Here is a 22,842-nt window from a genome sequence, read left to right as displayed (position 1 = left end):
CGGTAGTAACTTCACAAACTGTTTCTAGCTTTTTGGGTAGCCCCGACACTTATGTCTTGGACCCAGATTATGCTTTGCATCTTGACACCTTGTCAGGAAGGGAGCAACAAGAGTTGCTAACTGTGTGTAGGCTGTTACTCTTGAAACAAGTTTCCTCTCTGCCACCTCCCATCGAGCGCAGTATTTACATGTAGATTCGCCAAAACTCATTTTTGTGGCATCTGACGCATGAAATCTAGTCTTTGGTGAATAGAAACCCAGCTCGTCCTGTTTCCTTATAATTTGCCTGATATCCAGAGAAATGCCACTGGAACAAAGATCTCAGTACGTTCCAGATTTTTGTTTTAGTTGAGGATTTTCATTTGTTTTGTTTTTTTTAACTATGGAAGATGTGTTTCCTTTTCTTTCTGCTGATCCTGTGCATGATCTTTTCTAAATATAAGAGTTCTTGTGTTTGGACCTCATTCTGCACCTGTAGTCATTTAGCTGTGATTAAGATTTTAACAACATTGCAACCATAGAAGATATTTTTTGTTATACTGAAATAGCATCTATATGATGTGTGTACGCCTGCACTTCGAATTAGATCTTTCTGTCTTAAAAAATGCATTTCTGTTGCTCTGCGGTATAAATGCTTACTAGTCACTTCAGCTGAAAAACCTCAAAAGCAGAACTTATATTTTAAATTATTTTTGCTATTCAAAGATAACATGGCCTGATCATCAAGTTTCAAAAGCAGTTCACTGCAAAGGAGCTTTGCTGTAGGAGGGCAGAGTAGCCTTTTCAAAACATAAAAACAAAGATAAATTGCTTAGAAATACAGCTTTCTGGGAAAGGAGTGGTTGATAACAATTGTGAGTGCTACACAAGAATTTATTACTGTTTTATATGCATCTCACAACAGTTGGAGTTGTTAGCGTTGCTGAAAGTAAAGTAATATGAAAATACTGAAAAAAGAGAAGTAATAAAAATATTTGAGCCTTTCCTCCTTATATTTCTGGTATAAAACTGACTGACAGAAAAGCGAGCTCTAGCAGAAGGCATGGGTTTGAATCTCTAGTGCCATACTTAAATTTAATCAATATGAGTCTCTCCAACTCATAAATTGATTGCTTTTGCAGGGGGCCTGGGATAAACACAGGTTATAATTTATGTTTGTAGGGTTTAGAAATTTCAATCTTACTTTCTTTGTTAATATGGTTAAAATGCCTAATGACTAGGGAGGTAGCACTGCTAGTGAACTTCCTTCCTTCTCAAACTAGAAATATTTCAGGCTGAAGAGCTTGCTGAAGAGGGAAGGAAGTAAAATACATGTCAGTAGTAGAGCTTAGCTGAAGAAGGGTAAAAGAGCATGTTGTGAACTAAGCAACAACAATTTTCAGCTCCATTGGTTTTTAAAGGAACACTTGCAGTTCAGCCTCCTTTGGGCAACATATTATTCAATCACCACTGCTGGGAAATGCACTAGAGGCATCTCAAGAGACATTTTAGAATGGTTAAAGCTCTTCCCAAATAAAGTCCCACAGCGCCTGTAAGCTTTTGTTACGAAAACTGAGATGTCAAATATTCTCCAGAGTGTGTAAGGGCATTTTGTTAAAAGATGAAGACAAAATTAGCTATTTATATAGAAATTGGGGCTATATTATTATGTTTGTGAATGTTTGATTTTATTTTTTAAAGTTTAGTATTGCACGTTGAAAATAGAATTTCTGCTGTACCTTAAGGTTACATACATTACAGTTAATTTTATGGCACTTGTCATTCACAGATTCTCATAATGAATGTGATATTACTGTATATTAAATACGTGTTCAAATTTTTCTATTACAGCTTTGTCTTATCTACCTGCCATTCATGTTGGACTGTTTTCCTGTATCAGATTGTTTCCTAGAAATCAGAAAATGCTGAGGTGGTGAGCACCTGCAGTGCTGAGTTCCTTTCCTTTGATTCAAGTGTACTGATGTTCCTGTTCAAATTCTAGCACAGGGTTCATAGGGAAGTACTTAAATTTGCTGCCACGGCAGGCGCTGGTTACAATTCCAGCCAGCATTTGCTAATGGAGTTCCACTAGCAAAATCAGTGGATGAAAGTAACTGAATGGGGAGATAACCAAAGGAAAAAGACCAACTGCATGTGCTCTTTGTGTCATCATTGGGTTTAGTTTTCCATTTACTGGTTACCTCAACCTCTGTATTCCCAGAACTTCCATATTAGAGTTCACATTTTTTGCAGGCTGAGCTCCAGTCAGTTACTGGAAAGTGGTTTGCAGTGAAATTTGTCTGCATCTTATTCTTTTGTCCTTTACCTGTTAATTTCTGTCACTGTGATGAACCCGCTCAGTCTGAGCTCTTTTGTATGAGCTTTATTGGTCCTTTTGTCTAATGGCTGAGGGAAGAAGTTAGCCCAGCCATTGTACATCCTTCCTGCAAGCTGTGCTGGCATGAGCCACAGTACTCACAAATGAGCATCTGAGAAACCCATCCAGCATTCTTGTCTTACCTATCCATTCTTACAGTTTAAGGAAATAGAGACACTCACTTTTGAATGAGTTGCATATTCTTTAATTTCTTCGGGTGTGAGAAAGTTTAAGCACACTCTTTAACAGAATATTTCTGTGCCCAAATCATGTCCTAAGCTTTTGCAGTGTTTAAACACTACCGTAATATGTGTGAGGTAAATCTGGTGACCTTTTCCTCCCATCTTTCATGGATTGTTCTGAAGTACTAGTTATGGCCAAAGGCAAGACAAAGAATTAATGAACCATTTTTGCAGAGGACTTGCACTTCCCTGTTTCCTGAAAGCTTTACTCTTCAGAGGCCTTAGTGCTGACACACAGCTTGTTCTTGAAAGTGACTGCCCTTCCACTGCTCCATATTACTTAAGGCTTCACACCTGTAGGTTGCTAGCTTCAGTCTGATCAGCCTAAAATGTTTTCTTTTTCAATTGCACAAGTGCTTTAGGACAGGTGTTGTGCTGAAGCCTCACTTCATTCAGTCCAGTGACAGTAGTACATCAGCAGATCCATACTGGCATATCCTGCTGGTTATCTGCATCTTATGACTGCCTCCTTCATAAATAGCATATTGATGGCAGTGACTAGTGTTGAGACCTTGCCAATCAATACTAACATTGAATAAGAGTTAATTGACACAAATAACTGCATCTCTCAGTTTGTGTACAAGAATGACACCTTCCTGTGCTCTAATCAATATAAACTCCTTGTAGAGCTAGGAAATAAAGCTGCTTTCTCTATTTGACAGAGTTTTCCCATGTGTTTTGGATCTGTCTCTTCCATTGTGTCTTATCACAGCAGATTAACTGGAATGTTACATATGAATTGTCTGTCAAGATGATTCCATCAGACATTTTTTAGTGTTTATCGCTGTCATCAGTATTGAGTCAAGACCTTCAGCCTTTGTTTGGGGTCTTTTCCTATAACCTGAAAAATGAAACAGTTTATCAGCTACTAGCTTTGCTGCCAGCTACTGTCATTTGCTCTTTTAACAGTAGTTGGTAAATGTGCATCTTTTGATTAAAAAAAAAAATCGTTTGTATTTATCAATACTATTGGTTCTAGTTTGACAGCATGATTCCTATACATGGAGTATTATATGTCGCTTTTCCTTTTGTCGTTTAACAAAACTAGGGCTGCTGAGATACTAATTCAGTAATTAGTGCTTCAGAAAAGTCTTACTTTGATAGTAGACATGAGGGAGAAAATGGGATAATACTGCTTTAATCATTACTATCTTTTCTTTAAAAAAAAAAAAGTGCACTTTTAAAATAAGGGAAATCCTAATAAGATGCCTTATTTACAACTGAATTTTTAATAATGATTTCAGATACAACTGGGTACAATTTTCCTAAAGTGAGAGAAGAGCAGTTGAATTTTAAGAGTGGCAAGTATGAACACTTTACCGGTGTATTTCTGCTATCTAATTTCCTATAGAAATTAAAAGACTTAGAGAGTGAAGAAAACCATGGAATTCAATTTGTTGAGAGGTATTTCACTTTAAAACTGCCCTTTGGAGGAGGAAAAGTAAAACTACTACATTGGAAACTTCAGTGTTCAGCTGATCTTCACAGATTGTTATGCTTTGAGATCCCTTGAGCATGGTTCTGGTCTGATCCTGAAGCTGGATTTATTGTATACGATCAGGAGGAAGGGTATGCCTACACACAGCTGCATTTTAGTGATGAATTAGAGGCAGAGTTTGCTTTTGAGTTTTTTGGAGCTTCCATCGATTGCATTACAAGCATCTGTCATGCTACCATGATCACACTTAGTCAGTACTATTTGGATAAAATCATCAGAGCTGATAAGGTGAAGGGATTCAGCAGTAAAATTTCTGTGACTAGGCTAGCAGTTATAGAAAACTCCCAGGTGTTAAACCTTCCTTTGAAATGTCCAAAACAGGTTTAAGTCTTTTCTCCTAAAATGAGCCTTGAACATGGTATAAAAATCTATTGTTCTACCTCTGCAGTGATTGATGTCCTCTATTTCTATTGTCTCCTAATGAAGGTTGTAAAGCCCCAATGGAGCAGGTGAAATTTCTACTTTTAGGAAATAGCTGTTTCTAGAAAAAAGGGTTTATTTCCAGACCTATTAGCAACCTTCCATCTTCTCCAGTGCCAGAAGACACGTGTGAGTGACAAAATAGCTTCATTCTGGGTGTGATTTATGCAAGACTACAGAGAAGAGAAGCAGAGTGGAAGAAGGAAATGAACATACTAAGGAACTCACCCCTTCAGCATTTCTGTTACATGGCAACATCTGTCTAAATAAAATTAACTCTGCTAGATTTTTTTGGATTCCCACATAACTACACATTCTTTTTGAGCTGTAGCTTTTCCATAAAATTGCTCATCACAATAGCACCAATCATGCTGAAATTCAGCCATAAAACAATTCATATGTGAATTGTTAACTCACCATAATATTTGACTTTAAGCAAAACTGCATTACTACTAAATTAAACCACATGGACCAGTGGATATAAGATGTAGTGATCCTGTTGTTGAGCCTCTTTGTGGTTCTTCATTCACACATAATTTTCCTGTTCTTATATCTGAACTGACCCCCCATGCTTAGGCTAGAATTGTAGGTTTCCATTTTAATAATAACAGGAATCATCAGAGAATTATCTCCAGTATCTTAAAATCTCCCATATGTTCATGCATGGAATGCTGCAATATGATGGGAGACATAGCAATAATAGCACCGTAACACAATTCTAGGCTGCAGCAACTGTGAATTCAGAAATCAAAGGGAAAAAAAACCTGTTTACCTTTGGAAGGCCTCCAGTAGGCAGGGATCTCCAGCAAGGTCCTCTCACCTCCACTGCCAGCCCTTACATGAAGTCTGGGAAGGGGTGGATCCTGGTTCCACTCCTTCCAGTCACTCAGGTGCATTAAATGCAGCTGAGCTCCCTGCCTTCCCACCATGTGCTCAATCACTGTTTCAAGCTGTGACTTAGCATTTTTGCTATGGTGCAACATTAGCTTTTATAGGAAATGTGGATCGGAGACCAATAAGGAAGAAATTGAGAGTAGAAGGCCCATCTTTAAAGAAAGCATATACGCAGTTCCTGGAATTTTCTATTGGGTGTCAAGGAGAGTTGAGCCCTCCCAGCAGCCAAGACTATGAATTCAAAGAATTGGCTTCTGTTCTATCTTCCTCATGCCACTTCTCTTTGGAACAAAGACACATACTGGCAATTTTGCACTTCCTCTGAGGCTGGCTTAGAGGAGACAGTCAGATGGCTGATGGCTCACATGCAACTGTAACTGCAACATTGTTATGTGGCATACTAAGTCTTTGAAGGGCTTACTTGAATTCAGCAGTTAAAATCTGTTTACTTTCACTATGAAATGTCTTGATTCTTTTTAATTGCTATTTTTCAGGTTAACAAACAGAAATATTATACACAAAATGCCTGAATGGACTCTAATTGCTATTGTTCTGTTATCCGTGTAAGTACCCTTTTATTCTCATACACAATTGTCCTAACTAACCTGTCAAGGGAAGATCTAGTTTTCAGATAAAACACAGGAAAGACTTTTTGAAATCGACTGGAGGAATCAACAGAAATATTTTTAATGCAAATGAAATAAAATATTTGAAACAAAAGGTTAGCAGTGGACAAGCAGTGTTATTTTTAAGAGTTAATTAAGTTTCAGATATTTTTAAATAAGGATGGAAGGGGATACTTCAGTCTCTTCTGTTCGCTACAGCCCTTCTCTAATAGTAGGACAAAGTGACATATTATTTGAGTGTTGTGTTCTTGTTTTAATGTCATTTTCACAATTAAAGGCAAATTATTTCCTTGAAGGTAAGTCTTTTTCCAGTAAAATTGTACGCATAGGCATGAATTATAAAAGCTGTGGTCATATGCAGCAAGTAAATTCCTTAATTTATATTTTCCAAATTAAGTAAAATTTTTAATGTTAAGAATATAAACATTGCTATGTATAAAACAGACAGTTCTCTATGAAATTCACATTAAGCATTATTTAACATCAGTTCTTCTAAGGAATCACTGGAGGTTTCACACAGTGTCAGGCCCTGCTTTTCAATAGGGTTAAACCATCAAGCAATCTTTGTATGTCTTTCAGCTTGAATTACAAGATTGCAGAAATCTTATTTCAGAGACCGTTTATTACCGCACTGCTGCTTCTTCTTTTGCGTTTCCTGGGTCACTGGAGCCAGTAGGACAGAGAAGTACTTACAGATATTCACAGGTCAAGAGATGTTGTGGGCCAACCGCATAGCATCCCCAGTACTGCATTTACTTTCTTTGATATTACTGCAGTCTGACACATTGTTCTGGCTTTACTGTCCCAAGGAAGGCTATACCAGTAGGCATTAGAGTAGGCTTCAGCGAGCCTTGCATCTCTGTCACCCAGCCAGATACCGCTCAAATGATTCATTAAATCAGAACATAGAAAGTAACTTTACTTGAATGCCTTGGCATACATTTTTTATCAACTATAAGAACAAATCTTTTGTCATTTTTACTATATATCCTTATGGTTGAATTGGTAATTTGTGAAACAGATCTTATTAATTTTTCAAGTAGTTTCTGTACATTTAAGGAAATCATTACTCTTCTGAACGGAAGGTGAAATATGTTGCTGGTCTGTGCTGCATTATGATGAGGTCTAAATGTTTTAATAGCTAATGGTTGTTTTACAATTGCTTTTAAATGTTCTACAAGTAGCAGGCAATCTTGGTAGCAATCAGTAGAAGAAGAGAACCAAGTTGTTGGTTGTTTTTACTTTTGCTTTCTAAGGGTCTGTGCCTAAACAAATGAGTTATATTTGATAGAAAAGTAGAGTGGGTTTTATTTCTAATATTGTTCCAGTAAAGTATTCCAGTGTCTTGACCTGGTCCCAGACACAGGATGACCATTTTGTCATAATGCTCAGGAGTGCAGTAGCATAAGCAAGACCCTGAAACTTCCTCTTTCCAGCAGGAAGATCAACCACATTAAATATACCCTGTGCTTCATGAGGTGTAAGAATACAAACTAAAGAAAGCAGCATGAGCACGGGACTTCAGGGTATACACGAAAAGAAACTTCTAAGTCTTAAAGTAGTTTTGTTTTGTTTGGAAGGAGGCAAACCTTGTTTAAAGTAGCAACTGTTGGACTTGCACCCGACTTTGTACATCGATATTGTGGCTCACCACTTCCTTCTCCTAGGGACACACAGCATGCTTAAGTTCACAGTGCACATTCAGAGTACGATGACACTTTCTGTGGTATGTTTTTGGGAGATTCAGTGTTATCATTACAGACTTAAAGACTCATCACTGCTTAATGCTTTGTATCATGATAATGTTATCCTTTCTTCATTAAGATTTTGTGGATTAAATCTTTGTGGAACAGAGGATAGCCACATGTAGGACAGTCACAACGACTAATCTTACCTGTAATTGTAGTGCTTAAATTGTAGTGCTGGGCTCCCTTTGTATTCTGCTGGCCATCCAAAAATTATTCTAAGTATTTACATGCCCTCAAATTTATCAACTTGAACTTCTAATTCATTGTTCTGAAGTAAAGTACCTGACATTAAGTGGTCTGACCATCTTTCTAGAATTATAAAATGTTGGGGATCCCAGTGGTGAGGCATTGCCTCTTTCTAGTGAACAGCTGGATTTATTCAATCAAATTGAAAATCTAGCCTGCGGCACTCCTGTCTTCGTGACCGTATTGACTTTCTTAGAATACCCTTTGACAGCTAGAGAATTCTGTGTGAATGTTTGCATCCATGCTTGTTGTGAAGTAGCTGACTCTAAAATGATCTGTAGATCAAATTTCTGATTAATTTGCCCATTAGGTGTGGTAAATTTTACTATTTCCTTATCATATTTAGTACCAATGTTAAGTAGAATTTTATGTTACACTAGTAGCTGCATCTTTTTCTCCCAAAGTACTTTACAAGATGTTAAACTGAAGCAGATAAATAGATACACACACTGTAGTCAAAACTGAATGGAGAGAGCAGTGGGAAGATTGGTTGCTATATAAGCATGGGCACTTGCTGTTTTACCGTATACCCCTGGCACAGTCTAATGGAAAGCTTTCAAGATATTTTCAGGAAATGTCTGCTTTCATCTTATTTATCTGAGCTGGCTGGTTCCAGTGAACTGTGGTCAGCTTCATCTACAAAGCCTATGCAAGAGGTTCCTCCCACTAAAAGCTTTGAAACGTTTCTGAATGTTCTGGGATTAGCGTATAGGCATTGAGCTGCAGTATTTAAACAAACTCAAAATGACCATGATCACAAAACAAAAGCCATCGTTATGTGTGTGCAGCCACTTTAGATAAATGTGTCGTGTGGAGATGTACTCTGGAGGTTTACTCTCTTGGAGATAACAGTTCAGGAACTGGGGAATTTTACGTTCAAGTATGCGTTTTTACTTCTTTGCACAGCAGAGCATTTGTATTATTCAACACTGAAATTCCTAAGCTATTTTCAGACAAATTTGGATGTTTATGATATCTCTGCTCTCTTCTTGCCTGGAAATGTGAAAATACGTATCAGATATAAATCAGATTTGCAGACTGACTATAAAAATGGCACTTGGACTCCAGATAGCAGTTTCTTTTTTACCCAAAGAAACCACTTAAAAACCGGGGAATGATCTTTTGTTCCACACCTGATGACAGAAAGCAGGTTTCACCTGAGAAGAGTTGTTCACAATGGAGCAAGAAATGCAATTTTGTTTCCCCTTCTTAAACAGTTTGCAGGACCAAAAGCCCAAAAAACCTGCCTTTCCGTAAAAGCATTTGAAATTCACATGCAGTTTTTGTCTCTCCTCTCACTCTTAACTTGTAGTTTTTTGTGCAATAAAGAAAAGGCAAGGTTTTTCAACATGGTTAAAAAATGTACGTATATATTCTTCCTTTTCTCATTCATAATAGTTTTAGATTGTCATTTGCTAAGTGTGAACTCAGACATGTTTTCTATTAAGCAGTTCTTACTTATCAGCATTTCCTAAGCAAACGCAATCTGCTTATTTGGCATAATGTGCAGGAGATCAGTATTACTTCACTTCCTCCCAGCATGTTCCAGTATTACTTCGGAAATATAAATACATAGAACAGTATTTTGGCTGCAGTGTTGTTCATTGGGATGTTAATCAGTGCCAACTTTAAAATTAATTCATTAAATATCTTGTTCATTTGTAAAGGAGAAAGAAGAAGAGAGCTTGGCAGTTTGAAAGAATCTCCTAATTAAAAAAAAAAAAAAAAAAGGAAGTGGCAGTTTGTACTTCAGTGCAGCATATATAGCTGCAGTCCTTTTCCATTCTGGTACTTCTCATGGACAGCCTTTTGAATGGGATACTTGGGTTTGCTGTGCCCAGCACAAACTCTCAGCTGGAATGATTAGTTCCCCTTTACAGTTCTGGTCCTTGGTCTCATCAGCAGGAGTGATATCTTAGCACACTCTGTCTCCTGGACTTATTTTGAATGGAGCCAGGGTGTTGGGTGTGGTACGATCTCTGTGCCTGTCAGTTTTGCTGCCCATCACAAGGGAAGAGCAGGGTCGTGGCTTTCTGCCAGGTGTATGGCAAACCCTCGAAGAGACAGAAGTCTGCATGCTCCAAGCAGATGTGTGTGGGGGCATGTGGAAGACTGAAGTCATGCCCAGCTGTGCAAAGATGCTGTGCAGAAGTGCCTCACCAGTTGTAAATGGACATTCATGGCAGTGTTCTCCTGACTAATCCCTTTGCTAGGGGGAACATAAATCTAGAAATAGTTTTATGCAGAGCATAATTCTGGAGCTGCTTCTTCAGTTGCCCTTGTCAACTTCATATTCCAAATGTAGTTCATGAATTGAAAATAAGGTAGTAGAAAAAGTACTTTTCTCTGCCAGATCTTTTCCTTCTGTATAAGTAAACATGTTTTTTGTTGCAAATTCTGTTTCAACCCTCTAAAGGGTTGTGGAACAGTGCTATGGACAGTGCTGGGAGACATTTTTGTGTTGACTCTCTGGCAAGCTGTTGCGGTTCATGTCCTATTGAACTCCATGCCACAAATACATAATGATCAAGCAGATGGAAAAATGTCCAGCGCTATTAAAGAGAGAACTCTTAAATTTATACTCGTTGAAAATGTATATATTAAGAAGATTTTCTTTTGTAGTCATATTTTCCCCTCCTTACATAACTGCTTCATACATCTTCGCTTGTTCAGAGTCATGTCGTAACAGAGTTAGTTGCACAGTCAAACTGTAATATAGATGGTTCTGAAGTAAAGCTTCAGAAGACATGGTTAATGCTGTTCACATTAGTTTTAAATACATTTTAACTTCAGCCGCTGAGCAAACTAAACTGTTAATTTTGCAACTGAGTCTCAAAGCTCTAACCTTACAAAAATATACTCATTTCCTTATTAATAATTAATCTTAATACATTCAATGTAAACATTTTTTGATCATGAAGCACAACCCATCTGTTATAAGAAAAACATGACTGACGCACAAATGTGTCTTTTATTTTCAAAGTTTTAATTTTATCTTGGTAAACTTTCTGAAGAACAGCCTACATTTGCTGGGGACATGACACATAGAAAGAGTTCTTGACTTAGGGGAAATTTGATAGTAAGATGCAAATCAGTGCTGATTTGGCTTCTTTTTTTCTCTCTCTCTCAAAAAAATACAGCATACAGCACAGCACTAAAAAGGTTATTACAGCTTCCTAGAACGTGATCTGCTGTTATTTTGTACCAGCTGAATTTCTAGCTTGGATTCTGGATTACTTTTTTTGTTCTGTGCAGAGGGATAATGATACCACTACTAGCCTAAGAGATGAGTCCTGTTCTTTCAGTTCTGAAATACATTTTGCCCAAAGTAGAAGTGGTATTACTGAACTCTTCTGGAACCAATACAGCATAAGAACTCTGTGGAAATCCCTAAAAGTGCAGCATTTTTTCGAAGATGTGATCGGTCCTTTCCTTGTAGTGCTTATTGCAGATTATGAAATTTAAAACTTTATAATGCCAGACAGTAAGATGGGCTGTCTAGAAAAGGCAGTACTTCATTCCAGAGATCCTTTTTTCTTTTGTCTTACTCCTGTTGAAAGTGGCAGATCTGACAAGACAGACAGTATTTTTGCTATGAAATAAATAACTTCTTTTATGCTGAAAGGATCCTGGGAGTTATTAAAAAACATGAAGATCTTCAAAACCTGGCTGTATGAAACTGAGCTAAGTTATAATTTGCTTGACTTAGAGCAGTAGTCCACAGGACTACTCAAAGACCCATGCAACAAAGATCTGCATCAGGGAAATTAAGTAGAGATGCATTTCAATAGCTTTCATACAGGTAATGTTATGCTGGAGAGCGCTGCCATTTCTCTAATACCCTACAGTGAGTGGAGATAAACTGAAAATTAATTAGAAGCATGAAAAATTAATTCAGAAAGCAGGCAATCAATTTGTGATGTGATAAATGATAGTGAGTAGTAAACTGATGAACCAGAGACTCGTCTTCGCTTCCTGATAATGCAGGAATCAAGTGCAAAGAAGTCTGTCCTTCTCCTTTGTATGTCACTTCTTGAGACATAAAAGCATTTCGACTCTGAGAGTCCACATCCACTCTGGCAGTTTATTAAGTTCTTATCCTAATAAGAGATGTTAACACTGAAGGCAAAAAATTCATTTCAGTATTTTCTGAAATGTGTTCCTTTCATGCTCATGAAAACAATGAGAAAATGCAGCCTCATTTAGGAGTCCTTATGTTTAACTTCTGGGGAAAAAAAATTGGACACAGTTGAAGCAAATCTATTCCTAGCATGTCTCTTTACTCAGCTGCATTATTCCAGGTGTTTGGTTTGTATATCAGAGTGAAAGGCAGGCAATCAAGTTACAATGTTAGAAAGTTCTATAACTAAACTATAATCAATTTTATGATCATTGTTTCCATAGTATCTGAGTGCAGGTGAGTACATTTTACAAAGTGAAGTACTGACAAATTATTTATCTAAGCTTATTATGTTGTAGCTGTTCCACCTGTATGACAGTATAGTTCTGATTTAATATTTATTGAAGGGGTTGTTTTGTTTTGTCAGGGTTTTTTTACATACCATTGAGATAATGACTTATCAGTGATAGATTGCCAGCATATGACAGCAAAAAAATAACAAACAACAAGACAACAACGTAGACAGTGAAAACAACTGCAAAAAATGGATGTGGTTGAAATATAGATGCATTAGCATATATATATATATATATATATATATATATATATATATATATAATGCTTGCACTAGCAAGCATTACAGAGACTAAATTGTTTATCTTAGTGTTTCTGAATCTCACAGTGTCCTCTATCTGTGCGTACTTTAATGTAACTAAGTAACCCAAGGATTCCAGTATTCGGGAATTGTCATGGGAAAACTTTGAGGAACATAAAAAGCTAAGGAATGGAAGACTGAGAAAGACGAGAGGATGAATTTTAAAATAAATTTTAAATCTACCTAAACTTAAATTTTTACTAAGTTGAAAAAGAGGTTGAAGTTGGAACAAATGCTAGGAGTGAGAAGTACCTTTGATCTGTCAGCTGGATAGCAGGAAAGAGACTTCAAATAAATTGAGCTCTTTAAACAAGGCCTGTCCTTGAAATGTGTACCTAAGAAACCTAGATTTGTTAGAGGGAAACAGCTGATAGTGATTTCTTCTGGGCTTACATTGTGAACTTTTTATTGCCTTGGATTTATGTAGATAAGTGAACTAATTTGAAACCGTTTGGAACAACTCCCTCTATGAATGTAAGTGCTTTAATGGCGCACTTTAGTGTGGAAGTTCTGATACTGTACGTCTGTGAACCAGCATTATCGTAATAACTTGAAATGTGGTGGTGTAGAGGTGCTAATAGATTTGATTTGGTATTTAAAAATCAACCTGCAATCGTATTTGTTAGCAAAAATGATTAAACAGTCCAGGCAGCTCTTGAAAGCCTCCAAGGAGGAGACCCCACAACTCCCATGCACAGCCTGTGCCAGCAGTGTCACCCACACAGTAAAGGAGAGCTCCCTGTGTCCCAGTTTGTGCTAATTGCCTCCTGTATAAAATCCTGGTTACTGCAGGTATGCTTTCTGTTGACTGTTGGTTGTATTCATTAGGCTCCACCAGGAGTGAAATTTTGGTACTGTTCAAAGAGGATGAAGTTCACTTGAATCTGGAAACCAGCTAAATGCTAAAGTGTGAAAGGTGAACTTTTAAGGAAGAAATGTATGTAATTATTCAAAGTGTAATCACAAATATGCATTTAAAAAATAAATACATCTTGAATAGTTTTATAGAAGCTGCATATGAAAAACCAAAAGTAGTGGAAGCAGTGACCAAAGTTTACTTTTGAACAAACCTGAAGTTTTGCATGCATCTATATAATGTAGGAATGCTCGTCAGTTTTGAGTCTATGTCTGTAGCATTGATTTAAATGTAGTGGACAAAAAAAAATTAAATATGAATAATTTAGTTGGTGTTGCCATCAGAGGATTAAAGTGTCTGGGCTGGATGCTGTGGACAAGTCAGTACACAGTAATGAAAGGAAAGTTAAATAATGAATAAAACATAAATTGCACTTTAGCTACAAAAGTCTTGCCTTTAGGATCTTTAGGCTGTATTTAAAACTAGACCAGAAGTAGCTTTTTACCCTCAATAGGAGAATTTCCTGCTTATTTCCATCAGTTATTATCATTCAACAGTGCTGCTTTTAGAGTGTTTAACTGGAGAAAACAGAAATAGTGAATAAATGTGTGGATACTGATGAAAAAATGTGTCTGAAAACTGATTTCTGTCATTGACCATAAGGATATGCCTCCAGAGGGCTCTGAATTAGGGGTTGCTTTATTTCTGGAGCTGTAAATGACACTAGTCATAATCACATTTTTCCTCAGTAGTGTCGTCATTTAATTAAACAGAAGACTTAACTCTAGAGCTGTCTTTAAATACCTCTGCATATTGTTTGTAAGTTAAATGCTTCCAGTTCAAGATTGTCTGTCAAATATTAATGTGTTCTAATGGAACGTGCTCACTCGGGAGGCAGCCTTTTGCTTTTAGCAAGGCTTTTTAAAAAAAAAATGTTAAGCTTTTTAAATCATGTTCAAATGAAAGTAATAAGAAGAGTAAGTCTTTTTTTTTTTTTAAATGAAACTGAGCATAACAGCTGAATTACATAAGTTGAGAGTGTGATGTTTTATTTTCTGAGTGCATATTAACACAGGATGCCTCTGTAAGCATTTAAATATATAGCCAAAGACATTTTTTAAGTTCCTTGGTGTTGCAGCTTTAGCTTACAACTACAGACACACTGAGCTTCAGAACAGCATTCTGAACAGTATTAACTTTTACCTAATGGAAAGCATAGCTTTAGGGTCTGTGGAAATCCCTGCTGTGATTTCAGATACTGCACTAGCAAGGCTGCTGTTCCTAAACAACTGTACCGTATCCAGTGGTACATCCAGTGGTACTTGGTGAATTAGGGACTCTACCCCAAGTTAAGCAAGCAGCCAATATATTGGGTAGAGCATTCAGAATTACAGCGATGCTTTGAGTTATTCCGTCAGAATGCCTGAACACCTTTCAGTAGGGATTTATGCAATGAATAAATGCTGCCAGTTTTTCAGGTCACCCTATTGACTGAAGCAGTAATTTTAAGTGATTGATACATGGCTACACTCCAGTTGCACATACAGGCAGATGGTCTACAGGCTGCAATGCACAACTACTTCAGTGAGTTTTACTGCTGATCTGTAACGCTGGTTGTATTGACTTTGTCATTTGTCTTAAACAAAACAATTGCTTTTTGTTTAATCAGTTGCACTGCAGACTTCTGCCATAGGGACATAATTAAAATGGAAAACAAGATTGTAATCTGTAAAACTGTGCTATATTAAATGTCATTTCTGAGTAATAACATTTTTATTGCATTGCTGAGCCCATCAAATCTTTAATGTGATCCGTGTCATATATATATATATATATATATGAAATATTTAAGATTAAAAACAAATCCTTGTGTGTTGGTGGAGTAGAACAGATTACAGTGGAAGGACTGTACCCATTGATCAAGGCTCTGTACATTTCTAGAGGATTTTTAACAGTATGTGAGGTGAACTGTTACTGAGAATGATTTAAGACTCATTTAAGAGTATGGATAAGGTTTTATGCTGTCCATTCTGGCTGCAGTGCATAGAATGGGAAATTCACAGTAGAGAGCTGCTGAGGGACTCTTGAGTCATTGAAGACACTAAAATGCCTTGTAATACTGAAACAACTTAGGGGCTCCTGTCAAAGTGATGGCAGCCTCCTTCATACTGTCCTGTGGTCTGCTGTTGGTCCAAGAAGTGGGTCATTGTGATTAATGTGGCCAACAACCTGCCTAGCGCAGGCCTTGTTCTGGCCCCCAGTGACTTGCCCTTTGACGGGCCTTCCACGGGGTCAGATTGCAGACAATTCCTGCTCCCACCACTTGCCAGCTGGCACTGCTGCATATATATTTCCTTCAACTCAATACTGTTGCAATCCTTTATACCTCACCAAAGCAGTCAGAGATGATTTCACCTCAAAGTGGTAGGTACAGAGTTGGTAAAAGGCACTCTTCTTATGGATACTCCTTGTAAATCTCCAGTCACAAAATATTTAGGTAATACTGTCCCGAACAGTATTTTTGAGGATAAAACATTCAGAAGGAGAAAGGTGGGAAATACTGTGTTTTTATGTCCTTGTAGCTTAGTTCCTCTAAGTATTGATTCATTATTCATAAAGATGGTAACTGCTGTCCTACATTCATGACTTTGTATTTCCAAATACAGAAGTGACTTGTAATAGTCCTGCAGGTGTGAGTTTGGGATGGAAATTAGACAGACTTCAAATGAATTTCCATTATTGGTGACCCATGTGACAGTGGCATTCCCTGCCTTTGATTTAACGACTTGCATCCACAAGGCAACAAAAGTAACATCCAACTGTTAAATGATTTAGGCATTAAATGATGTCTGATAAACAATCAGTATCTAATTGATGAGAAAAAAACTGTTTTTTATAATAGAAATTAATTTGTATGTCTGCATAGTGAGAGTAATGCAACTCAGTGTGGAAAAGTAGAGATGATTGTGGCCAGGAAAAAACAAAGACAAGATGGTGCACTGAGTTTTTAGCAGCCTGCCCAACAAGGAAGTCCTCAGCTAAGAACTGAGATCAGCTCTGCCTTCAGAGCCATTTGTTCACGCACACAAAAAGCCATGGATCATTCACCAGTCATGCCAAACCCCAGCAGCACAGATCAGCGTAGAGCTGTCATCTTTCTCATGTGCATTTGAACAGTGGCAGTAACTGTGAAGTTCTTAGTATCTGGGAGTTTTCTATTCAGACAGGGATTTGTTCAATGCTTTATTGCACTGAACAGGTAAGTGGCAGTCCACAGTGCGTCATTGGCACCCATATTCTTTCATTTTTTGTGTAATTTTAGGTGACCAATTCTGGATGCTGGAAAAGAACTTGTTTTTTCTTAGTTGGTTGTGATCTGACTGTTGTTTTCAGGTGCCTGTTTCAGAGACCTCTAACCAGATGATATCACACTGGTGGCACTGTAACTTTTTCAAAGGGGACTGCAACGTTCGTTTTAAAAGATCACTTTCTTTTTAGGAAGTGCCAATTAGTGATTTAGCTACATAAATATATTACTCCACCATCATCTTTTCTGATTGCCTTTAGTCTTAGGTATTGGTGTAGGCATTGGTAGGTGAAGAAACTGCAAACAATATCAGTGTATTGCATTTAATTCACACAAATACGTTTAAATACGTTTCCGTTTGTAGAAGTATTTGTCAAATGTTTTTGTAAGAGACTAATTTATAGGAGGCTTGAATCTTGAGTTGAAGCACTGAACTATGTAAACACTTTTCAGTAGCCAGATGTCATTTAATAGCTTGATAGTAATACTTTGGTCTTCACATTAATTTTTTCTTTTTTTTTTTTTTTTTTATCAGGTAGCATATGTGGAATAGTCAGCGAACACAAATTTTATCAGTCAGATATAGTTTGACATTCTTAACACTTTTTAAACTTTACAAAGCCCCGTTTACCATATGGTGTAAGTGGGTGTGCAGGAAACGACACTGTTTCATGAAGTCTGATATATACTTTACAACTTTTCCATGAAGTGAGCGTGAAAGTTTCCTTTTAGCAGTGTGCTGAGGGCAATCTTCTGAAGCACGTCGGACAACATTATGTACATTTCTGTAGGTGATAGGGTTTTTTTAATCACTTAATTCTTCTTACTTGAGTTTTTCACAAAAGTTTGTACAGCATTAACGTTGCAATATGTGAAAGAGCAAACCAGATAGCTGACTTTATATTTCTTATTTTGTTGTTGTAGTAACCAAATACTATTACTGTGATTCAAATCTTACTTCCTGTTTATACTCTGATTTTTTTGAAGATGCTTCAGAGTTTCAAGTCAATTCCATGATCTTTAAATTGAAATCTCACGTATCATTAAATTGGTCATGATAGTTTCTTCAGAGATAGAGTCTCTGTAGCTGCCAAGATTCTGATCCCAAAGACTGTCCTGGTTTATTTGCCTGAAACTATGGTTTGATGCAGTTAGCATTTCATGCAAGGATGAGAGTACAACTCTTGATGCTCTTTTGCACAGTACATTTAATCTAAGTGGGACCAGTGTTATTAAGACCATCGAATCTATTTGTGCAAAGTAGCAACTTCTGCCTGCTCCTCTTGCAGTCTTCCAAGATTAATGTGTTTGTACAGATGTATACATGAGTGTTCCATTAGGTATAATTTTTAATTGCTAGAAACTTACGCACGTGTCTCTGAAATTACTTTTTGATTTTTGTCTCCCGCTTATCAGGTAATTGGGAGCTTAATGGCTTTTCAAACAAAGGTCTGGTAAGAAAAAGAAATAATCCACAGCTGTTTTAGTTTTTAAGTTTGTTCCACAGTATTTAAGGTCTGGCCACTACGAATAAGAATAGGTTGTTCTTTCTTAGCATGGGCTACAACAGCTACTCTGTCAACAGAGTGTCTTAAACAGGGCATGATAGTAAGAAATATTTGTAGTGTACAGAACTGTGTAATTGTTGTAAAAATATACATAGAGATACAGTTTAGCACATGAGCTGGGTAGCGTAACTGTTTTACTTAAAACTGCACAATTTGTTGGCTTTTTTCTTACAAGTATTTTTCTTGTTCTCTTAAGGTAGAAAAAAGAAAATGCAGTTAAAACACTTGTAGATTTACAACACAGCAAAGAACATTTTGCAGCCTCCCGGCACCAGTATTTAGGAAGTCATGACTGTTTATGCCACGAACCTCTTTTCATATATAATCTGCTAAATCCTGTGAAGAGTAACTAGAGTAGTAATAATGCATCTCCTGATCTTTCTCCCACTCTCCTTGTCTCCAGACCAGCACTCTGAAATTGTCACTGCTCTTCTATCAGCACTTCCTCTGTTTCCGTGCTGATAAAGCATCACGATGCAAAAGTCACCCTCCAGTTTGTCAGCCCTGGTTGGAGGCACTGTTTTACCAGATTAAATACTAACTATTGTACATCCCACCAGGAGAGACATCTCCGTCCTGTCTGTCATGAAATAAAGAACAAAGCCTAGTGGCTTCAGTCCAAAAATCACACATCTAACTGGAAATACTTAACTTCTGTTAAGTAAATGAACTGCATTTTCTGTGCCTTGTAAGATCTTTTGGTTGTGTTCAAACACTGTTTTAGCTTAGATTAAGAGTCTATATGCAGATTAAGAATTTATTTAGATAAAGAGTTTATATCCAGCTTTTCTCCAGGGAAGGTGGTCTTCATACAAAATGTCTGCAGGGAGACTTGATCTCAGTAGTTACACACTTACAGGTTCTCTGGGCTGTGAGGTTTTTGATGAGCTGTAGACTACCTTGAGCAGCTTCTTCAAAGCACATCAATTCCCAAATATTTTGAAATCTTCCCTACAGTGTCTATTTCTGTGTAGCACTGTTTATCTAAATACAGTAACTGAGACCAAGCAACTGTTGCTGGGATGTGAGTTCTTGCCAAGTGACACTGGGGTAGGTCTATTCAAGTGAAAATACTTTATTCTCCTATTTGGCAACTACTTTCAGCTTCCATTCATTATAAATATTAAAATCAGTGGAAACTGGATGGACTTCGTCCTACTTAACAGTTTGGAAAATCAGGCCCAAATGGTCGCATTTCTGTAAAATGTTGCTGCCTGGCAAATGCAGAAAGTCCAAGTACTGTTTGAACTTTAAAGCTGAACTCTACTGGCTAAACTCAGAAATACATTTTTACCCGCTTTGATTCTACTTATCTTCTGAAGCATTCACTTGATAACTCTAGGCACCTTGAGATTCTAAGTACTTCACTGCATTACCAAAACAGAAAATAGCTTGACTGCAATGCTATCAAGTAAAATTAATAATAATCCAGAATGCCTCTGTAGGAGACTTCTATGTAACTGGAGACACCTTAACGCAAAGCAAGCTCCTGTTGTGGCATGCTATGCATTCTGTGCCATACTGCAGGGGGCAGTCCTCCTATTCAATGGATCCAACTGCATGTCTTAGTGAAGTCTGGCAGTGTGTGCTGGCAGTTAGCTACAGCTTCTGCCCAGGAGCCCTACCAAGACTGTAGTAAGAACATTCTTTTTGGATACTTTAAGAGGAGTTTCATGGCTCTTTCGCATTTTATACATACAAGGAACTATACAAATTTTACAAGATGAATGTTTAAGAGCTTTTAGTTAAGAAATTTTACATTGATTTTTTTTTTTTCCTTACAAGTACTTTGGCATTTTAGTCTGTTTTTCTAAATTAAGCAACATCAGCACACAGATGGAAGGCATACAAACCGCTGGCCCATTTTCTTTAATTTTTTGTTTCTGTTTCACTACATCTTAATAAATTTTTGTATTTCGGTACAGGTCAAGGAGTGTGTCATGCATACAGTCATACACTGTACTGTAATGAATCAAGTGGGACATTACAAACTTCTTCACTATAATTGTCTGAACTCACAAGCCCTGCATCATTAAAGCTGATGTTGAAAAGTCCCTTTACTGCATCACATGTATACAGTGCGTGTTATTGTTTGATTTTTGTTTGTTTGTTTGTTTGTTTTGCCAGATTGTCACAAAATATTCCAGTGTTTAAAAATACTCAGAGAAGCCCAGCGTACACACAGTTCCTGACCACATTACTGGCAGAACTCCATTTCAAAAATGAAGATCTGGAAAGTTTAACAAGAATATTTCGAGTGGACAGCCCACCTGAATGGTCAGTTGATTTTAAGCTATTCTGCATTTCAGAAAACTAAACCAGTTAACAATTCTTATTTCCAATATTTCATAGGTATGCGTCGTAACTATAGATAGTATCGACCACAGTAGAAAATGTGTAAAGCACATTTTAAAGTAGAAACATGTATGTTGTATGGAAATGAGTATCATGATTTTGTCATTTACAGTAAATGCTGGCTGCTTATCACTTTAATCTTTTGAGAACGTACAGTTGTTTTACTGCAGTTTTGGGAGGAACTTTTCTCACATCCTATTGGGATTTATTAAAATAATAATCAGAGTGCTTATAGTGACTGTCTCAGTGGGGTTTTTTTGTGTGTTATATCTAGTCTAGGTGATATAAAATTAAACTAAAAGCAATAAAGCTGAGACTGCATTTTGCACTCTAGATAAGAAGAAATAAAGAAGAGTAAATATCTTACTATACTGATTGAATTCAAATGATTTAACAAGTCTAGAATTGTAATATTTAATTAAGAAATTAGTGTATTAACAATTACTCATCTCAGACCTTTGTTCCCCACAGAACAAGGTGATCGTCTTAACATCTCCTACCGCCTGAAATAGCTGCATGGGGAAAAACAAACACCTTCAGTTGCTGGAATGTCACTTTTTAAATGAAAAATAAAATGAAGTATTCATTGTACTTCTTGCACTTTTTCTCTCTGATTTATTTCTTTGAATAAGGATTGTGAAGTCTTTTGCAGAAGCTGACTCTAGCAGCAGCTGCTGAAGGTATGCACGGAAACGAATTAAACTGCAGATGATCTGAAGACTTTCTATTTAAAGGCAGTAGAAAGGAATCCAGATTTTTTGCTTGGTCTTATTTTGTTTTGGATGCTTTCAGCTGAAATTTACCTTCAGGAATTGGAGGGGAGAAAAAATTATTTCGGGGAGTTAGAAACACTGCTGCTGACATTTTTCCATTTGACTCAGTGCGTGGAGTGGTATTCTTTAAGAATGATGAGGATGGCACACAAAGATACCTGATCTATGGCTTGTTTGTCTTGCTGCTTCTAAGAAAAAAAAAGGGAGCGGGGGGGAGGGAGGTTAGGAGAGGGGAAGCTTTGAACATTATATGCAACATATTTTTAAACATCTCTAGTTTTTACCAATTTCAAAATATATTTTAAGAATTTTTTTTGCTTTCTATAGCAATTTCATTTTAAGTAGCGGTGTTGTTTGGAATGAGTACATTTAAACTTACTCCTGTTACTGAATAATTGCAAAATGCTATTTAAAACTAATCCGGTAGTAATTCTTAATAGAGCCCTAAGTTGGTATATTGCATATTCTCAGTTCATAAGACACTCTCTTTTGGGAAACTGGAAAATAAAGTTGTATCTGACTGTACTTAAACTGCAACAAATGCCAGGGCTGAAGCAGGATGTACCAGAACTGCTGCACAGCAACTGGCCATTTAAGAAACAGAGTTTATTGCTCTGCCTTGTTTCTGTAATTAGTTACCTACTGAAAACTCCGTATTTAGATTATTGCCTGGTAGTTCCTTCATGACAATCAGCATATTTATGTTCATTTCCCCTGACATGCAGAAGCTCGTGCCTTGGGAAGCTCCACTGTGCATCAGAGTTTATTTAGGTGATGTTTGAGTTTTCCTAACTTACCTTATAACGGGAAGTTACATGAAGTTTAGCTCATAAAAGCAGTGATTTGGAATAAGAAAAACTTCTAATGCACTTAAAGCTGTATATTTTTCTACATCTGCAATAGGAAAAAAGTACCCCATCAGAGAGTGTCTGGTCTCAAATTCATAAGAATGCATGATGTAATTTAGATAGAAGATACTTCTTTTTTCATACCCTGATGGAAAACTTTTTACTGGGTACATAAGCAAAGAAAGAAAAAGACCTTACCAGAAGATAAGTTTACAGAAGATTAATAGGCAAGATACACTGAGGAAAATTTGATAACATATCTATCTCGTTCTGATTTAGAAAGTTAAATATATTTCTGTTTTATGTTTCTGTTTTTCTAGGTATTGCTTC

At 37.0% G+C, this 22,842-nt stretch overlaps 1 protein-coding gene across 3 annotated transcripts in view; it reads left to right on the top strand.

The window, feature by feature from the left end:
* The window catches only part of RPAP2 (RNA polymerase II associated protein 2), a 32,431-nt gene extending 10,949 nt beyond the window's left edge, over positions 1-21,482 (top strand). For 2 of the 3 annotated variants that reach the window (XM_015870360.2, XM_085511333.1), the window contains exons 11-13: positions 5,905-5,973; positions 20,664-20,813; positions 21,363-21,482. In XM_015870360.2, the coding sequence (XP_015725846.2) occupies positions 5,905-5,973; positions 20,664-20,813; position 21,363 (220 nt within the window). In that variant the 3' untranslated portion in view covers positions 21,364-21,482. Of the gene's footprint in view, positions 1-1,830; positions 3,258-5,904; positions 5,974-20,663; positions 20,814-21,362 lie in introns of those variants that run through there. The other variant, XM_085511332.1, reaches the window with a different exon arrangement.
* Positions 21,483-22,842: the final 1,360 nt, after the last annotated feature.

Source organism: Coturnix japonica, chromosome 11, assembly GCF_054131305.1.
Source record: "Coturnix japonica strain WE chromosome 11, WE-NBRP24, whole genome shotgun sequence".
Classification (NCBI taxonomy): domain Eukaryota; kingdom Metazoa; phylum Chordata; class Aves; order Galliformes; family Phasianidae; genus Coturnix; species Coturnix japonica.
The sequence above is the reverse complement of the archived record's forward strand: the minus strand, read 5'-3'. Positions and strand labels throughout refer to the sequence as shown.